This window comes from Arachis ipaensis, chromosome B6 (assembly GCF_059453495.1).
Source record: "Arachis ipaensis isolate K30076 ecotype BB chromosome B6, ASM5945349v1, whole genome shotgun sequence".
In the NCBI taxonomy this organism is placed as follows: Eukaryota; Viridiplantae; Streptophyta; class Magnoliopsida; order Fabales; family Fabaceae; genus Arachis; species Arachis ipaensis.
The window spans coordinates 43,950,584-43,973,246 of record NC_142441.1 but is presented as its reverse complement, the minus strand read 5'-3'; the positions used below and the strand labels follow the sequence as shown (position 1 = coordinate 43,973,246).

Here is a 22,663-nt window from a genome sequence, read left to right as displayed (position 1 = left end):
AGATATTTAAGGCATATTGCAACCCAGTTTGAGGGACGTATCACCAATAGAATGATTTAAGTTTAAAATTGGAAGAGGCAGGAGTGGAGCGAGTAAGAATCCCTTTTAACAATTTTTAAAGAACCAGAGCGTGATCTTTTTTTGCTGAATTGCAATGGTGTAGGTGCTTCTTCTGCAAGCATTAGATCTTTAAGGTTCTTTGCCCGAGATCCAAACACTCTCCTTTGCTCCCATATATCAACCTAAAGTTAGATTAGAACCATGTTAATACGTCAAAATGTGTAAAGTGAAATCAATAATCTGATGGTATTGGTATGTAAACATAAAATCAGAAGTATATACCATATAATAAGTATGCGTAACAGAATTGCATATTCTAATCTTCCTAACCTGTCATTTTCCTTGTGGATATCTTGAGAAATTAGAAACTTGATTACAGCAATTAGCTAACCTTTCCGTGTGAATATTAATAAAATGATAAATTGAAAGAAAATCCTACTATATATTGAATAATACAAAATAATTTAAATTGCATGCACACGTAGAATGCTGGGTTTGCATACTTAGTTTAATGTTGGGACTGACTAACATAAATAATTACATACTTAGTTTAATAATAATTGAACTTTATTATATCGATAGTGGGTTTAATTTAGAGGTTCAATTAGTATTGTAAATTAGGCATATATACATATAGAGGCAGACTAGTTGAAATCTACCCTAGTTAGTTTTATTGTATGTACTACAAGAGCATTATTAAGCACAAGAAGGACTATTGTTTCAATCAATTAGTATATATTATACAGAAGCTAATATATGATATGATAGTATGATTTTGGAAGCTGAAAAATAGAACATGTTCAAGATTTCAAGAGTAATAATAATTAAGTAGCCTACCGAGGAAATCTTGCCGGTACAACAAAGCATCATGCACTTTTTAAATGACCTCGCCATCTATCACTTTGCAGTTTGCACCAATGATCCTTTGATCTCTGTAGACGGCTATCACCCTATCTGTTAATTAAGCACACACAGACACTAGTAATCAACAATGATAGTGATGAGTGAATCCGAAACAGAGTGACAGAGGAGTCGAAAATAATAAGTACAAAATGCTTAAATAATAAAGGTAATAATAATAACAATCAATAGTGTAAATCAAAGCGGTGGTAGCTAGAGATACCAACATCATTAAGGATATTCAATAGCTTAGAAACCTACTAGGTGGAGAATTGGCCACAGGTGAACCCATCTAATGTCGGAAACTTAGCTTTTCATCATGATCAAGCTCTTGATTTGTTTGAAGCACTAAACTGAAAGGTATAAGCTAATATCATTTATCTATTCATGCATCAATAAAAGAGCTAAAGTCAACATTTAACTAGAAACGCTAAATGATCTTACTTTAATGTTCTTGCTGGTATTCTTGGCAAGGAACCACTCAGATTATTGTAGGAGAGGTCTCTACATATATTTTTCAATTCATCACAGTTAGTATTCAATTTTATACCTAGAAATCATTAGTTTTATAAGGAAAAGATAACATTAATGCCAAGGTTACAAAGACCTACACAAGTGTTAAACCTTCTATGTTGCTTAAAGACTGAGGACACAGTCCTGTAAGGCTGTTATTATTCAACTGCCTAGCACCAACAAGAACACATTAAATGGAGTAAGAAACCAAATTTCATAAGTCCAAATAGAAAGAAGTATCAAACACAATACTTTGAACAGTTAGAATCTGTAATATAAGTAACTTACAAATAATTCAGGTTCTTGAGGCCTCCCAAAGAATTCGGTATCTCGCCACTAAATTCTACAAGGGGCTCAAAAAATAAATTGTCTGTTGTTGTAAAAGGGCCTGCTGCAATAATCTGTTAAGCACCAAGAGCATGTGTATAATACAAATTATTAACAGAAATATTCTTCATATTATCACAAAATTATTTTTAAAAAGAACATGAGATCTTTTAAAATCTATAATATGCGTCAAAATGCAAGTAAATAAACAGCTACAAGGTTTTGCTTCACATGACTGCCTTATAACCATACTTTGGCTTGGCTAATTAAGATGTTAGTAATTTGTCATTGTTAAAAAAGAAACTGTAGTAAAAATCTGTAAAATTTTACCAAAATACCAAAAATGGAACCTAGTGCATAATATAATTTTATAACAGAGCCAATGACTAAGAAATGAGTAGAGTAAATACCATGGACAACTCTGTCTTTTTAGAAGTAATATCAATTGGTTGACTTTTATCAATAGCTAGCTTCTTTGCTGGATTCAAATCCTTATCATCAGCAACAGAGGTAGGTGGTATAGAATCTACCAATTTAGATGCAACTAAGCAATGCCCACTAGGATTATGCCCTTCAATACCAACAACCTATCAAAAGATGAGATCCTTGTTTCATATATAACCCATAATTCCAGCACAATTTTTTTACTTTCAAAGCCTGAATTTAACCTGCCATGCCATTACTCACCTGACCAGGGAAAGAATAATCCATAATCGTGTTCTCTTAGAAGGATCACTATCACTAAGAAGCAGCAGCAAAAGAAAAAAAGACAGTGCAGTGAAAGGAAACATCAAAAATTGAAAAACCATGAGAAAAAAAAGTTTCAACAACAAATTTTAAATCAAACAAATTACTAAAATCAGAAAAAAACAAATCTAACTAAACCTAATCTAATCAAAACCTAAAAATCCACTAATCAGAAAACAAATCTAACTAAACTAATAACTAAAATCAAACTAACTAAACAAAATTAATTGAGCTTAACAGAAATTAAAAGAATTTTGAACCAAAACCTGGAAGCATTGACTGGAGGAGATGATGGCTGCGGCGCTGAGAAGATATGCGAGCCAGAACTGAGTGGGGATAAAAGGAGAGAGAGAGGCGCGGCGGTGGTGGGGACAGACGCTGCTACAGGTGGCGGCATGCTGGAGCTCACGTGAGACGAAGAGAACAGAAGCTTGAGCTTGATTTGTTCTGCAAACGAGAAAGAAAGAGAGAGACAGGGGCTGTGTTCTACTGGTTCAGTGTTTAAAAGAGAAGAGAAGAAGGAGAAGGTAGTTGCGGTGGTTAGGGTGACGGCGGTGGCGCTGTGAGTGAGGAAAGGAGGAGAAGAAGCTCGACGGAGAAGCTTGTCGAAGGAGAGAGGAACAACTCGTTTTTTGTGTGTGTGTGAAAGGGGCTCGATAGGGTGGGGATGAAATTAGGTTTAAATTAAAATTTTTTGACGGAAAATTTTAAATTATAGACGGATTTTCTGTCTGTAATAATTTAATAAAACATAGCATTTTTGTTTATTTAATTACAGACGGAATATAGATGGATTTTCTGTCTGTAACCATTTTCCATGAAAAAAAATTAATTTTTTCGACAGAATTATCGATGGATTCTCTTTTCCATCTGTAATTTATGTTAATTCATTTTTTTTTTGTTTTTTGACAAAAAATCCCTCTGAAATTCCGTCTGTATTTCCGTGGGATAAAATCCGTCGGAAATATCCGTCTGTAATAACTAGTTTTCTAGTAGTGCGAGTACGCGTCGCGCTACCTTTCTGCTACCCAAGCATGCGCATGTATGACGCTCACGCATCACTTCCCTTTTTCTGCTTTCAACGCATGCGCGTGGGCGACGCGCACGCGTGACCCTGTTTTCAGTAAAAGTTGATTTTGAGTTTTTTAAGCAGAATTTCAGACTTCTAAGCCTTCATTTTCATTCTTTAAGTCCCAAATTTTTATAATATGCCTAGTAATGAAAAGAAGCTAGGACATGTGATAACTTGTGGGTGAAGTAAAGTGAGAATCAATGATGAATGACGAGTAATGATGATTGTATGAGTTGTTAAGGATGATGGTGGAAGTGCTGTGTATAGTATGAGCCGGATGGCTGTGATATGAATTGAATTATGGCTAAGTATGTATATGTATATGATTAATGATTAAATATGGTAAATGAATAATAATGGAAAATATTGAATGTGATGTGTGATTTCAGGTAGTAGGCAGTGGCGTTGTCCACTTGCTCCGGGTATGAGATGGGGAAGGAGGATTATGATAAATGAGTTTAATTATGGGGTTTTGAATGAATGTATGTTTGAGATGCCTGGGTAGTAGCAAGGGTTGTGATTCGTCCCACTTGTTTCAGGTCAGAGATTGATACGCTTGGGTAGTAGCGGCAGTAGTGGTGGTTCCACTCGCTCTAGGTTGAGCTTTTAAATACCTGCTTGGGTAGATGCAGTGGCATTGACCCACTTGCTCCGGGATGTGGTGAGATATACCTGCCTGGGTAGATAAAGTAGCATTGATTCCACTTGCTTTGGGTTTGGTTTGCAACTCCTGGGGTAGATGCAGTGGCTAGCCCCACTTGCTCCCAGTCGAGGTTGATTTACGATTGATGAAACTATCTGAGTTTCAGATTTCCTTGGGTAGATGCAGTGGGTCGGCTCCACTTGCTCCAGGTCGAGATCCGAGATTCTGTTGACCCTATGTCGTAAGTGTGGCTGGACACTGTAAAATTTTCAGATGAGCTCGACCTCGTGGATAAACACCAGTGAGGGTGTTATATGTCTATGTTGAGAATTACTCGAGTAGGGGATGCGCGACAGGGGAACTGTCCAATGGTTAGCTACCAGGATGTGTCGGGTTGGCTATATAATCGATAGATGATATCATCAGCCATAGGACAGGCATACATCATTTGCATGTTTGAATTGTTTGGGTTTGCCTATTTGTTTGGATTGCTATATCATATATGATATGTTTCCTGACTATATGCTATCTGTTCTACTTGTACCTTAATTGTATATTACTTGTCTGTATTGATGGTGTTTGTACAACTGAGAGGTCCCTCATGCTGGTGTCGATTGACGCTGAGGGTTGTTCTTGTTGAAATGGAATAATGATATGATTAATTTAAAATGATGATTATTGAATAAGGTATTTTGAGTTCCCTAGGTAGATGCAGTGAAGTGATTTCACTTGCTCCTAGTAGAAAACGAGACAATTTTAGTTTCCTAGGTAGACGCAGTGAAGTAATTTCACTTGCTCCCGGTAGAAAACGAGACAATTTGAGCTCTCTGAGCAGACGCAGTGAAGTGATTTCACTTACTCCAGGTGAGGATATGAGGTATTGATATAGAATTACGGAGACAGAATAGCTGGTGATGGTTTTGGATATAATCATGATTGTGAATTGTCGGAGAGTTAGAAAGTTGGGAAGCATGAGGAATATGAATTATATTTAGCATTCCCTAATGACAATTGCCTGTTTATGGATTAGCGAGAACATTTGGTGAATATTTGGTGAAAGGAAGTTTAGGAAGCTTAGTGAGTTTTTATTGCAATGCATTGTATTTATTTGGCACTTTTACCGTACTGGGAACCCATGGGTCGGGGGTTCTCATTCCGTATATATCTCTTATTTTTCAGATACAGGTCTAGGTGCTCAGAAGTGAGCTATGGTTCATCTGAGAGATGGCGAAGATCTTTATATTCTCCACTTTATATTTTGCTTAGAATCTCTCCACCTTTATTTTGAAATGCCTATATTATGTATTGAACTCTTTTGAACTTGCCTACAGAGGTTTTTATGTTTCTTTTGGGAGAGATTAAGAGATATTGTTGTCAGCTACTGTTATACTGTACTCTAGCTGGCCTAAACTTCGCGGGTCACGACTTGTGACTATTTACTTATGTTATATGTCTATATACTGTCCTTATCTTATTCTCCTTTATGCCTTTATCAGCATATTGCTTTCGACTTCACGCTTTATCTTTTAGCTGTCTATACTTGAGCGCTAAGATATTCGCAATTTTATTTTTACTCTTTTTCAGGCTTCTCGATTAATACTCGTTTCAATTTTACTTATAATTATGTATTAAAAATCCACCTTACCACCTTATTATCATTGACTTATGACTCGAGCATAAGGATTTGAATATTAGGGTGTTATAAGGCATCTCAGGGATCTCATAATGAGGTTGCTGCATGTGCTCTTGTGCATGCTCTCTGGTTTGCTCCATCCTCCTCTTGGTGATGAGCTTGTCCTCCCCAATGGAGGCATCTCCATTTATGACAATTCCAGCTGAATTGCATAGATGACAGTTGAGGTGTGGGAATGCCAACCTGGCATTGGTGCGAGGCTTCTCAGCTACGTTGTACAACTTTTGAGGAATCACCTCACGTACTTCCACCTCAGTTCCAATCATGATGTAATGAATCATGATGGCTCTGTCAATGGTAACTTCTGACCGATTGCTAGTAGGGATGATGGATCTTTAGATGAATTTCAACCATCCTCTAGCTATAGGCTTAAGGTCAGCCCTTCTTAATTGAGTGGGCTTGCCTTGGGAATCCCTTTTCTACTGTGCTCCTTCCACACAGATGTCAGAGAGTACTTGATCCAATCTCTGATCAAAGTTGACTCTTCTAGTGTAAGAATGAGGATCTTCTTGCAATAGAGGTAAGTTGAATGCCAACTTCACACTTTCCGTGCTGAAATCTAAGATTCTTCTTCGGACCATGGTGATTGAATTCCTTAGATTTGGGTTTACACTAGTTTCATGATTTTTAGTAACCCATGCATTAGCACAGAACTTTTGCACCATGAGAATCCCAACATCTTTAATGGGATTGGTTAGGACTTCCCAACCTCTTCTCCGAATCTCTCTTCGGATTTCCGGATATTCATTCTTCTTAAGATTGAAAGGGACCTCAGGGATCACTTTCTTCTCAGCCACTACTTCATCTGTCGGTTCTCACTAGTGTCGGAATAGGATCTCTCTATCCTTTTGTACAGTGTCACTGCGCCCAACATTCGTGAGTTTGAATCTCGTCACAGTCATCCCTTCCCAGATCCTACTCAGAATACCACAGACAAAGTTTAGACTTTCCGGATCCCATGAATGCTGCCAATTGGTTCTAGCCTCTACCACGAAGGTTCTGATCTCATGGACTCGGTCCGTGGATCAGAGACCCAAGAGATACGCACTCAAGCTGTCGCCCAATGACTACATTGAGCTCAGATAGAACAGGAGTGGTTGTCAGGCACGCGTTCATAAATGTGAGAATAATGATGAGTGTCACGGATCATCATCTTCTCCAGATTGAAGTACGAGTGAGTATCTTAGAATATAATCAAGCGTGATTGAATAGAAAATAATAGTAATTGCATTAATCCATTGAAACACAGCAGAGCTCCTCACCCCCACCTGTGGGGTTTAGAGACTCATGCCATAGAAGATACAATATGAAATAAAAATGTCATGAGTTGCTAAATGAATCTCTAAAAGTAGTTTTTATACTAAACTAGTAACTTAGGTTTACAGAAAATGAGTAACTAAGTGCAGATAGTGCAGAAATCCACTTCCGGGACCCATTTGGTGAGTGTTTAGGCTGAGCTTTCAAGCTGTCACGTGCATATGCCTCAAGTTGGAGTTAAACGCCACCCTGGGTGCCAAAATGGGCGTTTAATGCCAAGAAGTGTGCCAGTTCTGGCGTTTTACGCCATAAAGTTTTTGGCTGGTGTTTAGCGCCAGTTTGGGCCATCAAATCTCGGGCAAAGTATAGACTATTATATATTGCTAGAAATTCCAAAATGTCTACGTTCCAACGCAATTGAGAGTGCGCCAATTGGGTATCTATAGCTCCAGAAAATCTACTTCGAGTGCATGAGGGTCAGAATCCAATAGCATTTGCAGTCCTTTCTCAGCCTCTGAATAAGATTTTTGCTCAGGTCCCTCAATTTCAGCCAGAAAATACATGAAATTACAGAAAAACATACAAACTCATAGTAAAGTCCAGAAATGTGATTTTTGCATAAAAACTAATAAAAATATAATGAAAAGTAATTAAAACATACTAAAAACTACCTAAAAACAATGCCAAAAAGCATATAAATTATCCGCTCATCACAACACCAAACTTAAATTGTTGCTTATCCCCAAGCAACTGAAAACAGAATAGGATAAAAAGAAGAGAATATACAATAAATTTCAAAATATCAATGAAGCTTAGTTCCAATTAGATGAGCAGGACTAGTAGCTTTTTGCTTCTGAACAGTTTTGGCATCTCACTTTATCCTTTGAAGTTCAGAATGATTGGCATGCATAGGAACTCAGAATTCAGAGTGTTATTGATTCTCCTAGTTTAGTATGTTAATTTTTGAACACAGCTACTTTATGAGTCTTGGCCGTGACCCTAAGCATTTTGTTTTCCAGTATTACCACCGGATACATAAATGTCACAGACACATCACTGGGTGCACCTTTTCAGATTGTGACTCAGCTTTGCTAGAGTCCCCAGTTAGAGGTGCCCAAAGTTCTTAAGCACACTCTTTTTACTTTGGACCACGACTTTAACTGCTCAGTCTCAAGCCTTTCACTTGACACTTTCACGCCACAAGCACATGGTTAGGGACAGCTTGATGTAGCCGCTTAGGGCAAGATTTTATTCCTTTGGCCCCTTCTATCCATTAATGCTCAAAGCCTTGGATCCTTTTTACCCTTGCCTTTTAGTTTAAAGGGTTATTGGCTTTTTCTGCTTGCTTTTTCTTTTTCTTTATTTTTCTTTTATTTTTTGCCTTTTTTTCGCAAGCTTTGTGTTTTTCACTGCTTTTTCTTGCTTCAAGAATCAATTTTATGGTTTTTCAGATTATGAATAACATTTCTCCTTTTTCATTATTCTTTCAGTAGCCAACAATTTTAACATTCATACACTTCACTATCAAAAATATTCACTGTTCAAGCATACATTCAGAAAGCAAGAAGTATTGTCACCACATCAACATAGACTAATTTCACGATAAATTTCGAAATTATGCACTTCTTGTTTTTTTGCAAATTAAAACATTTTTCATTTAAGAAAGGTGAAAGATTCCTGGAATCATTCATAGCTTTAAAACATAGACTCTAAACTTTAATGATCATGTAATAAAAATAAGACGTAAAATAAACATAAAAGCAGACAAATAATAAAAGAAAGGAAATTAAAGACATAAAAATAAATGACTCTAATACTAATGCTCACGTAACTCTTAAAATAGGTTTCTAATAATAAAAGTTATCACAGAGTTAGGACTCAACAACCTTTATTTTGAGAGGTAAGTGCTCCTTCAATCTGTGGGATGTCTGGCTCTTCAAGGGACAGCTTCTGGAGCTTTAGCTCCTGTATCTCACGCCCTTGTTTCTCTTATTCTATGAGCAGTTTGCAGAGCATACTGTTTTGATTCTGCTGCTCTTCTTTGAGTTGATTCACAACTTCTTGCAGCTTGGTGACAGATGCTTCTAAGCGGGCCCAATAGTCAAATTGAGGAATTTCTGGGAGGAGCTCATGCGCCCCCCTCTTGATGAGGTTATCTTGAATTTGAGGTCCATCCATCACTATTTTAGTGATTGGGCGTTCAACTGGGATATATTCATCTACACCCATCTTTACCCCCGCATCTTTACATAACAGACTAATCAAGCTTGGGTAGGCCAATTTGGCCTCAGTGGATTCCTTGTTTGCAAACATGTAAATTTCAACAGGGATCAGCTGATGAATCTCTACCTCCTTCCCCAGCATAATACAGTGAATTATCACTGCCCTCTTGACAGTGACTTCAGATCGGTTGCTGGTTGGGACTATAGAATGCCCATTGAAATCTAGCCAACCTCTAGCAACTAGTTTGAGATCTCCTCTCTTTAGCTGGTTTGGGACACCTTTTGAATTAGTAATCCACTTGGTTCTAGGGAGGCATATGTCCTCTAGAACTTGATCTAGCCTTTTATCCTTGGCCATTCTCCTATTAAAGGACTCTGGATCATCTTGTAGTTGAGGAAGTTTGAGAACTTCTCTCACTTTATCAAAGTGAAAGTAAATAATCTTCCCTCTGACCATAGTCCGAAAGGAGTAGAAAGCAGTTCCCTCTAATCTTTGCTTCTCTGTCATCCACAGATTTGCATAGAATTCCTGGATCATGTTTCTTCCAACATGTATCTCAGGATTAGCCAGGACTTCCCAGCCCCTCTTTTGAATTTGCTCTTGGATCTCCGGGTATTCATCTTCTTTTAGATTGAACTTAACTTCTGGGATCACTGATCTTTTGCACACAATTTTGAAGTAATGATCTGCATGTTCTTTGGTGCAGAAATTCTCATGCATCCAAAGTGGCTTTGGGTTGCTTTCTTTCTTGCCTCTTGAAGTGGTTCGTTTTCCTTTGGGAGCCATGAGATTCATTTGTTTTGGCTCAGGGATCACGGAAATCACACCAAACTTAGAGATTTGCTTGTCCTCAAGCAAAAATAAATAAAAAGAAGATGAATAGAAGGAGAGAAGGATTCGAATGATGGGTTAAAGAGGATGGTCAAATGTAGATTTAAAAGGGAGGGATGAAATGGGTTCGGATTTTTAGTAAAAAGATATGATTAAAAGATATGATTGATAAAAGATAAACATGATATAAAAAAGATAAGATTTTTTCAAAATTTAAAAGATATGAAAAAGATATGAGGAAGTTAAATCTGAATTTTTGTTTATGCAGCTAAGAAATAAAAGATAATATGAATGAGTTGAAAAGATTTGAAAAGAAATTGGAAAGATGAATGAGTTTTGAAAAAGAATTGAAAAAGAATTTATAAGATTATTGATTTTTGGGAATGGAAATTAAAAAATGAAAGTTTTTAATATTTGGATGCAGAAAATCTTGAATTAAAACATGAAAATTCGAAAAAAAAATTGAATTGGAAACGAAATTACCTCCCTCTTGCTATTCTGGCGTTAAACGCCCAGAATGATACCCATTCTGGCGTTTAACGCCAATCTGGTGGCCATTTTGGGCGTTTAACGCCCAACCAGGTACCCTGGCTGGCGTTAAACGCCAGAAATCCTTTGTTACTGGGTTTTTTTTTGAACACCCAGGATGTTGCTGTTTCTGGCGTTAAACGCCCAGAATGGTAGCCATTCTGGTGTTTAACGCCCAAAATACCTTTTTACTGGCATTTTGATGCTAGTGAGCTCTTTTTCTCTGTGATTCCTCTGTTTTATGTCTTGAACCTCCATTTTCCTAACTTATTCACTGAAATGCATTAGCTAACATGAGTAACAAAATTAAATAGACTTATATAATTGTTATAAACATCTAATTTTTGATAATGGCTGGGTTGCCTCCCAGCAAGCGCATCTTTACTGTCTTTAGCTGGATTTTACTGAGCTTTTAATTTAGTCTCAGTTTTGAGCATTCTTGCTCAACATTGCCTTCAAGATAATGTTTGATTCTCTGTCCATTAACAATGAACCTTTTGTCAGAATCAACATCTTGAAGCTCTACATAACCATATGGTGATACACTTGTAATCACATATGGTCCCTTCCACCAGGATTTTAATTTCCCAGGGAACAATCTGAGCCTAGAGTTAAACAGCAGGACCTTCTGTCCTTGGTCAAAGACTCTAGATGACAGCCTTTTGTCAAGCCATCTTTTTCCTTTCTCCTTGTAGATTTTAGCATTTTTAAAAGCATTGAGTCTGAACTCCTCCAGCTCATTCAACTGGAGTAATCTTTTTTCTCCAGCTACCTTAGCATCAAGGTTTAGGAACCTGGTTGCCCAGTAGGCCTTGTGTTCCAGTTTTGCTGGCAGATGACAGGCTTTTGTATACACAAGTTGGTATGGAGAGGTCCCTATCGGAGTCTTGAATGCGGTTCTGTATGCCCACAGAGCATTATCCAAACTTCTTGCCCAATCCCTTCTACGGGTACTTACAGTCCATTCCAGGATTCGTTTTAGTTCTTTATTCGAGACTTCAGCCTGCCCATTTGTCTGTGGATGATATGGAGTGGCCACTTTATGGTTAATTCCATATCGGACCAGAGTAGAGTCAAGATGTTTATTGCAGAAATGAGTGCCTCCATCACTGATTAGTATTCTAGGGACATCGAACCTGCTGAAGATATGCTTCTGGAGGAACTTCATCACTATCTTAGTATCGTTAGTGGGTGTTGCAATTGCCTCTACCCATTTAGATACATAGTCTACTGCCACCAGAATATAAGTATTTGAGTATGATGGTGGGAAGGGCCCCATGAAGTCAATACCCCATACATCAAATAACTCAATCTCTAAGATCCATTGCTGAGGCATGGCATAACCGTGAGGCAGATTACCAGCTCTCTGGCAACTGTCACAGTTACGTACAAACTCTCGGGAGTCTCTATAGAGAGTAGGCTAGTAGAAGCCACATTGAAGGACCTTTGTGGCTGTTCGCTCACCTCCGAAATGTCCTCCATATTGTGATCCATGGCAATGCCATATGATCTTCTGTGCCTCTTCTCTAGGAACACATCTACAGATTATTCCGTCTGCACATCTCTTAAAGAGGTATGGTTCATCCCACAAGTAGTACTTTGCATCAGAAACCAATTTTTTTGTTTGCTGCTTACTGTACTCTTTGGGTATGAATCTCATAGCTTTATAGTTTGTAATGTCTGCAAACCACGGTACTTCTTGAATGGCGAAGAGTTGCTCATCCGGAAAGGTTTCAGAGATCTCAGTAGGAGGGAGGGACGCTCCTGCTACTGGTTCTATCCGGGACAGGTGATCAGATACTTGGTTCTCTGTCCCTTTTCTGTCTCTTATTTCTATATCAAACTCTTGCAGAAGCAACACCCATCTTATGAGTCTGGGTTTTGAATCCTGTTTTGTGAGGAGATATTTTAGAGCAGCATGGTCAGTGTACACAATCACTTTTGATCTTACCAAATAAGATCTGAACTTGTCAATGGCATAAACCACTGCAAGCAATTCCTTTTCTGTGGTTGTGTAATTTTTCTGCGCGTCATTTAAAACACGGCTAGCATAATAAATGATGTGCAGAAGCTTGTCATGCCACTGTGCCAATACTGCACCAATGGCATGGTCACTGGCATCACACATTAGTTCAAATGGTAATGTCCAGTCTAGTGCAGAAATGACTGGTGCTGTGACCAGCTTAGCTTTCAGAGTCTCAAACACCTGTAGACACTCTGTGTCAAAGACAAATGGCATGTCAGCAGCTAGCAGATTTCTCAGAGGTTTTGCAATTTTTCAAAAATCCTTTATAAACCTCCTATAGAATCTTGCATGCCCCAAAAAGCTTTTGATTGCCTTAACATTGGCAGGTGGTGGTAATTTTTCAATTACCTCTACCTTAGCTTGATCCACCTCTATTCCCTTGTTTGAAATTTTGTGCCCAATGACAATTCCTTCAGTCACCATAAAGTGACATTTTTCCCAGTTTAAAGCCAGGTTAGTCTCTTGGCACCTTTTCAGAACAAGTGCTAAATGGTCAAGACAGGAGCTGAATGACTCTCCAAATACTAAGAAGTTATCCATGAAGACTTCCAAAAATTTTTCTACCATATCAGAGAAGATAGAGAGCATGCACCTCTGAAAGGTTGTAGGTGCATTGCACAGACCAAATGGCATCCTTCTATAGGCAAATACTCCAGATGGGCATGTGAATGCTGTTTTCTCTTGGTCTTGAGGATCTATTGCAATTTAGTTATAACCTAAATAGCCATCCAAAAAGTAGCAGTATTCATGACCTGCTAGTCTTTCTAGCATCTGGTCTATGAATGGTAAAGGAAAATGATCCTTCCTGGTGGCTGTATTGAGCCTTCTGTAGTCAATACACAGACGCCACCCTGTAACTGTTCTCGTAGGAACCAATTCATTCTTTTCATTCTGAACCACTGTCATGCCTCCCTTCTTGGGGACAACTTGGACAGAGCTTACCCAGGGGCTATCAGAAATAGGATAAATAATCCCAGCCTCTAGTAACTTAGTGACCTCTTTCTGCACCACCTCCTTTATGGCTGGATTCAGCCGCCTCTGTGGTTGAACCACTGGCTTAGCATCATTCTCCAATAGGATCTTGTGCATGCATCTGGCTGGGCTAATGCCCTTAAGATCACTTATGGACCATCCAAGAGCTGTCTTGTGTGTCCTTAGCACCTGAATTAGTGCTTTCTCTTCTTGTCGCTCTAAAGTAGAGCTTATGATTACTGGAAACATGTTATCTTCTCCCAGAAATGCATATTTTAGGGACGGTGGTAGTGGTTTGAGCTCGGGTTTAGGAGGCTTCTCCTCTTCCTGAGGAGTTTTCAGAGGTTCTTTTGTTTTCTCTGGTTCCTCTAGATCAGGCTGAACATCTTTAAAAATTTCCTCTAGCACTGATTCGAGACTCTCAGTCATATTGACCGCTTCCACCAGGGAGTCAATAATATCAGTGCTCATGCAGTCTTTTGATGTGTCTGGATACTGCATAGCTTTGACAGCATTCAACTTAAACTCATCCTCATTGACTCTCAGGGTTATCTCCCCTTTTTGGACGTCAATGAGGGTTCGTCCAGTTGCTAGGAATGGTCTTGCTAGAATGAGAGTTGCACTCTTGTGCTCCTCTATTTCCAGCAATACAAAGTCGGTGGGAAAGGCGAATGGCCCAATCTTGACAATCATGTCCTCAATTATGCCTGATGGAATTTTAATAGAGCCATCAGCAAGTTGTAGGCACATCCGGGTTGGTTTAACTTCATCAGCCAAACCAAGCCTTCTGATAGTGGATGTAGGTATCAGGTTGATACTTGCCCCAAGATCACATAAAGCTGTCTTGGTACAAGCACCCTCTAATGTGCATGGTATCATAAAGCTTACGGGATCTTTAAGCTTCTCTGGTAAGCTTTTCAGAATGACTGCACTGTATTCTTCAGTGAGGAAAACTTTTTCAGTTTCTCTCCAATCCTTCTTATGACTTAAGATCTCTTTCATGAACTTAGCATAAGAGGGTATTTGCTCAAGTGCCTCTGCAAACGGAATCTTTATTTCAAGAGTCCTGAGATAGTCTGCAAAGCAGAAAAATTGTTTATCCTATTCCGCTTGGCGGAGTTTCTGAGGATAAGACATCTTGGCTTTATATTCTTCAACCTTAGTTGCTGCAGGTTTACTTCCTACAGAAGTGGTTGGAGAAGCCTGCCTAAGGGGGTTGTTATCAGCACTTGCAGGTGTCTGATCCCTTGTTGGCATTTGAACGCCAGAATTGGGTGCTGCATGGGCGTTTACCGCCAGATTGCCACCCTTTTCTGGCATTTAGACGCCGGAATTGGCCATCCCTTGGGGTTTAACGCCAATTGTTTACCCTTTTCTGGCGTATGAATGCCAGAATCATTCCTCTCTGGGCTCTTACTATCCTCAGAGGGATTTTGGGCAGTGGTTTAGTCATCCTCTGTCAGTTGTTCCTTTCTTGGCTTTCTGCTGCCGTGAGTTGATACATTCAGTGTCTTCCCACTCCTTAAATGAACAGCTTGGCACTCTTCTGTTATCTGTTTAGATAACTGCTGTCTTGTCTGATCCAATTGTGCTTCCATATTCTTGTTAGCATTTTTAGTGTCTTGGAGCATCTCTTTAAATTCAGCCAATTGTTTTGTTATAAGAAGCAATTGCTGATTGAGTTCAACAACTTGTTTTGGAGGACTCACTACTTTAAGTACAGATGCTAATTTATAGCAACTGTATCAATGAGCTCTTGAGCCTCTTCAATTGTCTTTCTCATATGTATAGATCCACCAGCTGAGTGGTCTAGAGACGTCTGGGGCCTTTTCTGTAACCCCATAGTAGAAGATGTCTAACTGTACCCATTCTGAAAACATTTCAGAGGGGCATTTTTTTAGCATCCCTCTGTACCTCTCCCAGGATTATAAAGAGATTCATTATCCTCTTATTTAAAGCATTGGATGTCCACCTCTTAGATTGATCTTTTACAGTAAATGAAAACAGTAATAATCTGTAGACATCCTAATCTACTTCCTTATCACGTACTGTGTCAGTAATTTGTAAGAACTGTGCCAGAAACTCAGTAGGTTCTTCCTGTGGAAGGCCGGAATACTGACAATTTCGCTGCACCATGATAATGAGCTGAGGATTCAGCTCAAAGTTGCTGGCTCTGATGGAGGGTATACAGATACTACTCCCATATGAAGTAGTAGTGGGGTTAGCATATGACCCCAGAGTACTTCTGGACTGTTCATTTCCACTTAGGTCCATGATAGAGAAAGGGAGATGATGTGGATTGTAAATAGAAATTTTATTTTATTTAATTAAGGACAAACCGAATTTAGAAGAGAATAAAATAAAATACTTGGAAAATAGAATATAAGTTTCAAAAACTAAAAGGAAAAGAGATAAAAGAAATTCGAATACTAAAATGATTAATTAATTAAAAAAATTTGAAAAATTTTGGATATAATTTTCGAAAAATGAAGAGAGAGAAAGTGGTTAGGAAGTTTTTGAAAAAGATATGATTTTGAAAATTTTAAAGATTGAAACTTTTTTAACAAGGCAACACCAAACTTAAAATTTTTCACTCAAAATAATAAAATAGGACAATTTATTCGAAAATTATAAATAAAAAGAAAAATATTTTCGAAAAAATATATAAAAAAAGAAAATTGAAAAAGAATTTGTTTTGAGAAATATTTAAAAGGATAATTTTTTTAAAATTGAAATTTCAACTTGACTAACAAGAAACTACCAAATTTTTAAAAATTTTGACTAAGTCAACCTAAGGAATTCGAAAATAATGAGTAAATAAAGGAAAATATATTTTTTTGATTTTTTTAATTTAATGAGAAAGGAGAAAAACAAGTAAAAGACACAAAACTTAAAAATTTTTAGATTTAGGAAGAGTAATTTTCGAAAATTTGAAGATAAACACCAAAAAGACACCAAACATAAACTTTTTTTAGATTAAAACAAAGAAAACAAACAAGAAAACTTTGAATGTCAAGATGAACACCAAGAACACTTTGAAAATCAAGATGAACACCAAGAACAAATTTTGGAAAATCTTTAGGAAAATAAAAACACAAAGGACACCAAACTTAAAAATTTTTATATTTTGGACACTAATAATTCGAAAATGCACAAGAAAAGCAGGGAAAGACACAAAACAAGAAAAACTAAAGATCAAACAAGGAAAATACAACTTGAAGATCAAGGAAAAAAACTAAGAACATGTAATTCGAAAAATTGAAAGAAAAATAAAAAATATGCAATTGACACCAAACTTAAAACATGAAACTAAACTCAAAAAGAAGACTCAAAGGAAAAATAAAGAAAAAAATAAGATTTCTGAAAAGAAAATAAAAGACTCAAATTTAGTGACTCTAAACCAAAAAGAAAATTTTTCCTAATCTAAGCAACGAGATGAACTGTCAGTTGTCCAAACTCGAACAATCCCCGGCAACGGTGCCAAAAACTTGGTGCACGAAATTGTGATCACACTTTTCACAACTCCATAAAACTAACAAACAAGTGCACTGGGTCGTCCAAGTAATACCTTACGTGAGTAAGGGTCGATCCCACGGAGATTGTCGACTTGAAGCAAGCTATGGTTATATTGTAAATCTTAGTCAGGAGATTAATGATAAAAATGATTTTGTTATGAAAAGTAAATAACATGAACTAAATGGTACTTGTGATTCAGTAAGGAGGAACAGGTTGAGGTTCCGGAGATGCTCTGTCGTCTGAATCTCTGATTTCCTACTGTCTTCTTCTCCAAACACGCATGGCTTCCTTCAATGGCAAGCTGTATGATCCTCTCGGATGAAAAATAGCAAGCACGGTCTCTGCACGGCTAATCAATTGTCAGATTTCTCATCTCGGATGAAAAATACCAGGTACAGCTACCACACGGCTAATCATTTGTCGGTTCTCACTAGTGTCGGAATAGGATCTCTCTATCCTTTTGCACACTGTCACTGCGCCCAACATTCGTGAGTTTGAAGCTCGTCACAGTCATCCCTTTTCCAAATCCTACTCAGAATACCACAAACAAGATTTAGACTTTCCGGATCCCAGGAATGCTACCAATTGGTTCTACCACGAAGGTTCTGATCTCATGGACTCGGTCCGTGGATCAGAGACCCAAGAGATACGCACTCAAGATGTCACCCAATGACTACATTGAGCTCAGATAGAACGGGAGTGATTGTCAGGCACGCGTTCATAAATGTGAGAATAATGATGAGTGTCTGATGAGCGGATAATTTATACGCTTTTTGGCAATATTTTTAGTATGTTTTCAGTAGATTTTAGTTAGTTTTTATTATATTTTATTAGTTTTTATTTAAAATTTATTTTTCTGGATTTTACTATGAGTTTGTGTGTTTTTCTGTGATTTCAGGTATTTTCTGGCTGAAATTGAAGGACCTGAGCAAAAATCTGATTCAGAGGCTGAAAAAGGACTGCAGATGTTGTTGGATTCTGACCTCCCTGCCCTCGGAGTGGATTTTCTGGAGCTACAGAAGCCCAATTGGTGCGCTCTCAATTGTGTTGGAAAGTAGACATCCTGGGCTTTCCAGAAATATATAATAGTCTATACTTTGCCCAAGATTTGATAGCCCAAACTGGCGTTTCAAGTCAGCTTAAGAATTCTGGCGTTTAACGCCAGAACTGGCATAAAAGCTGGAGTTAAACGCCCAAACTGGCACAAAAACTGGCGTTTAACTCCAAGAAAAGTCTCTACACATGAAAGCTTAATGCTCAGCCCAATCACACACCAAGTGGGCCCCGGAAGTGGATTTTTACACTAAACACCCTAGCTTACTCATTTTCTGTAACCCTAGGTCACTAGTTTACTATAAAAAATTACTTTTAGTAATTCATCTTGTACCTCATGACATTCTACACGTTTCATATTGTATCTTCTACGGCATGAGTCTCTAAACCCCATTGTTGGGGTGAGGAGCTCTGCTGTGTTTCGATGAATTAATGCAATTACTACTGTTTTCCATTCTATCACGCTTGCTTCTATTCTAAGATATTCATTCGCACTTCAACCTAATGAATGTGATGATCCGTGACAATCATCATCATTCTCACCTATGAACGTGTGCCTGACAACCACTTCCGTTCTACATGCAATCAAGATTGAATGTGTATCTCTTGGGTTTCTAATCTAAGATTAGAACCTTCGTGGTATATGCTAGAATTATTGGCAGCCATTCCTGAGGTCCAGAAAGCCTAAACCTTGTCTGTGGTATTCCGAGTAGGATCTGGGAAGGGATGACTGTGACGAGCTTCAAACTCGCGAGTGTTGGGCGTGTGACAGACGCAAAAGGATCAATGGATCCTATTCCAGCATGATCGAGAACCGGCAGATGACTAGCTGTGTGGTGACATCGTGTGTAGAACATTTTCACTGAGAGGACGGGAAGTAGCCATTGACAACGGTGATGTCCAACATAAAGCTTGCCATGGAAGGAGCCTTGCGTGTGTGAAGAAGAAGATAGTAGAAAAGCAGAGATTCAGGGGACAGAGAATCTCCAAAACCTCAACCTGTTCTTCATTACTGCATAACAAGTATTTATTCATGTTCTTTTACTTTTTACAATTAAATCTGAGAAGTATTGATATCTTGACTAAGAGTTACAAGATAACCATAGCTTGCTTCAAGCCGACAATCTCCGTGGGATCGACCCTTACTCACGTAAGGTATTACTTGGACGACCCAGTGCACTTGCTGGTTAGTTGTGCGGAGTTGCAAAAGTGTGATTGTAATTTTGTGCACCAAGTTTTTGGCGCCGTTGCCGGGGATTGTTCGAGTTTGGACAACTAACGGTTTATCTTGTTGCTTAGATTAGGAATATTTTATTTTTGTTGGTTTAGAGTCTTTTATTTGAGTTTAGTTTCATATTTTAAGTTTGGTGTCAATTGCATGCTTTTACTTTCTTTTAATTTTTCGAATTTGCATACTCTTAGTTGTTTCTTGATCTTTAAAAATTCTAAGTTTGGTGTCTTTTTTATGTTTTCTTTTAATTTTTCAAAAATTTGTGTTTAATTTTCTAAAAATTTTAAGTTTGGTGTGTTTTTGTGCTTTTATTTACTTAAAATTTTTTTTCAAAAGTGTTCTTGGTGTTCATCTTGACATTCAAAGTTTTCTTGTTTGTTCTCTTTATTTTGATCTAAAATTTCTAAGCTTAGTGTCGTTTTGTTGTTTTTCTCTTTCCTCATTAAAATTTAAAAATCAAAAAAATATCTTTTCCTTATTTTACTCATAATTTTCGAAATTTAGCATTAAAGTAGTCAAAGATTTTCAAAATCATATTTTTTCTTTTTAATCAAGTCAAAATTCTAATTTCAAAAATTGATCTTTTCAAATCTTTTTCAAAAAAAAAATCAAATCTTTTTAATTTCTTCAATCATATCTTCTCAATCATATCTTTTCCAAAATAATCCTCAATCATATATTTTTTATTGGTAATCTCAAAATCTTTTTAATTAATTAATTAATTTAGTCTTCAATTTGATTTTATTTCAATTTCTTCTAATTTTCGAATTTATATTCAATTTTTCAATTATTTTATTTTGTTTTATTTTATCTTATTTTAATTTCGGTTACCTTAAAAAAATATATAATCTATTTGCAATTCATATTAATTCCCTTTTCTCTATCATGGACATAAGTGGAAATGAACAGTCCAGAAGGACTCTAGGGTCATATGCCAACCCCATTACAGCTGCATATGGGAGTAGCATCTGTATACCTTCCATCAAAGCAAGCAGTTTTGAGCTAAATTCTCAACTCATTATCATGGTGCAGCAAAATTGCCAGTATTTTGGTCTTCCACAGGAAGAACCTACTGAGTTTCTGGCACAGTTTTTACAAATTGCTGACACAGTACGTGATAAAAAAGTGGATCAGGATGTCTACAGATTATTACTGTTTCCATTTGTTGTAAAAGATCAAGCTAAGAGGTGGTTAAATAACCAACCCACGGCAAGCATAAAAACATGGAGATAGTTATCAGACAAATTCCTGAATCAATTTTACCCTCCAAAAAGGATGACACAACTAAGGCTGGACATCCAAGGCTTTAAACAAGAGGATCATGAATCCCTTTATAATGCTTGGGAGAGGTATAGAGGGATGCTAAGGAAACACCCCTCTAAAATGTTTTTAGAGTGGGTACAGTTAGACATCTTCTACTATGGGCTTACAGAAAGAGCTCAAATGTCTCTAGACCACTCAGCTGGTGGATCTATACACATGAGAAAGACAATTGAAGAGGCTCAAGAACTCATAGATACAGTTGCTAGAAATCAACATCTGTACTCAAGCAATGAGCCCTCCAAAGAAAAAGAAGCTATGGTAGCAACTACTGATCATAATCCTCAAGAACAGATTGTTGAACTAAATCAGCAATTACTTCTAATGACAAAACAATTAGCAGAATTCAAGGAGATGCTCCAAGACACTAAAAATGCTAACAAGAATATAGAAGCACAATTAAATCAGACAAGACAGCAGCTATCTAAACAGATAACAGAAGAATGCTAAGCTGTTCAACTAAGGAGCGGGAAGACATTGAATAATTCAGTTCAAAGTAGCAAAAAGTCAAGAAAGGAACAAATGACAAAGGATTATCAAACCACTGCCCAAAATCCCTCTGAGGACAGCAAGAGCCCAGAGAGGAATAATTCTGGCGTTCAAACGCCAGAAAAGGGAGAAAAGTTGGCGTTAAACGCCCATTCCTTGCCCAGTTATGGCGTTCAAATGCCAGAAAAGGGTGGGAAGCTGGCGTTAAACGCCCATCCTGCACCCAATCCTGGCGTTGAAATGCCATTGAGGGATCAGACACCTGCAAGTGCTGATAGTAACCCCTCTAAGAAGGCTTCTCCAACCACTTCTGTAGGGAATAAACCTGCAGTAACTAAGGTTGAAGAGTATAAGGCCAAGATACCTTATCCTCAGAAACTCCGCCAAACGGAACAGGATAAACAATTTTCCCGCTTTGCAGACTATCTCAGGACTCTTGAGATAAAGATCCCGTTTGCAGAGGCACTTGAGCAAATACCCTCTTATGCTAAGTTCATGAAAGAGATCTTAAGTCATAAGAAGGATTGGAAAGAAACTGAAAAAGTGTTTCTCACAGAAGAATGCAGTACAGTCATTCTGAAAAGCTTACCAGAAAAGTTTCAAGATCTAGGAAGCTTTATGATACCACGCACATTAGAGGGTGCTTGTACTAAGACAGCTCTATGTGACCTTGGAGCAAGTATCAACCTAATACCTACATCTACTATCAGAAAGCTTGGGTTGACTGAAGAAGTCAAACCAACCCGGATATATCTTCAACTTGCTGATGGCTCCATTAAATATTCATCAGGCATAATTGAGGACATGATTTCAAGGTTGGGCCATTTGCCTTTCCCACTGACTTTGTAGTGCTGGAAATGGAGGAGCACAAGAGTGCAACTCTCATTCTAGGAAGACCTTTCCTAGCAACTGGACGAACTCTTATTGATGTACAAAAAGGGGAAGTGACCCTGAGAGTCAATGAGGATGAGTTCAAGTTAAATGCTGTCAAAGCTATGCAGCATCCAGACACATCAAATGACGGCATGAACACTGATATTATTGACTCTTTGGTGGAAGAGATCAATATGACTGAGAGTCTTGAATCAAAGCTAGAGGACATCTTTAAAGATGTTCAGCCTGATCTGGAGGAACCAGAGGAAATAAAAGAACCTCTAAAAATCCCTCAGGAAGAGGAGAAACCTCCTAAACCCAAGCTCAAACCACTACCACCATCCCTGAAATATGCATTTCTAGGAGAGGATGACACTTTCCCAGTGATC

General features: G+C 37.8%; 1 protein-coding gene across 1 annotated transcript; it reads right to left on the bottom strand.

Moving 5' to 3' along the window:
• Positions 1-1,252: 1,252 nt before the first annotated feature.
• On the bottom strand, positions 1,253-2,511 carry LOC107648605 (DNA polymerase alpha subunit B-like). Its single transcript, XM_088490635.1, has 6 exons — positions 2,488-2,511; positions 2,211-2,387; positions 1,762-1,874; positions 1,572-1,643; positions 1,405-1,464; positions 1,253-1,313 (listed from the first exon to the last, which is right to left on the bottom strand). The coding sequence occupies exons 1-6, from the start codon at positions 2,509-2,511 to the stop codon at positions 1,253-1,255; spliced, it is 507 nt and encodes a 168-aa protein (XP_088346761.1).
• Positions 2,512-22,663: the final 20,152 nt, after the last annotated feature.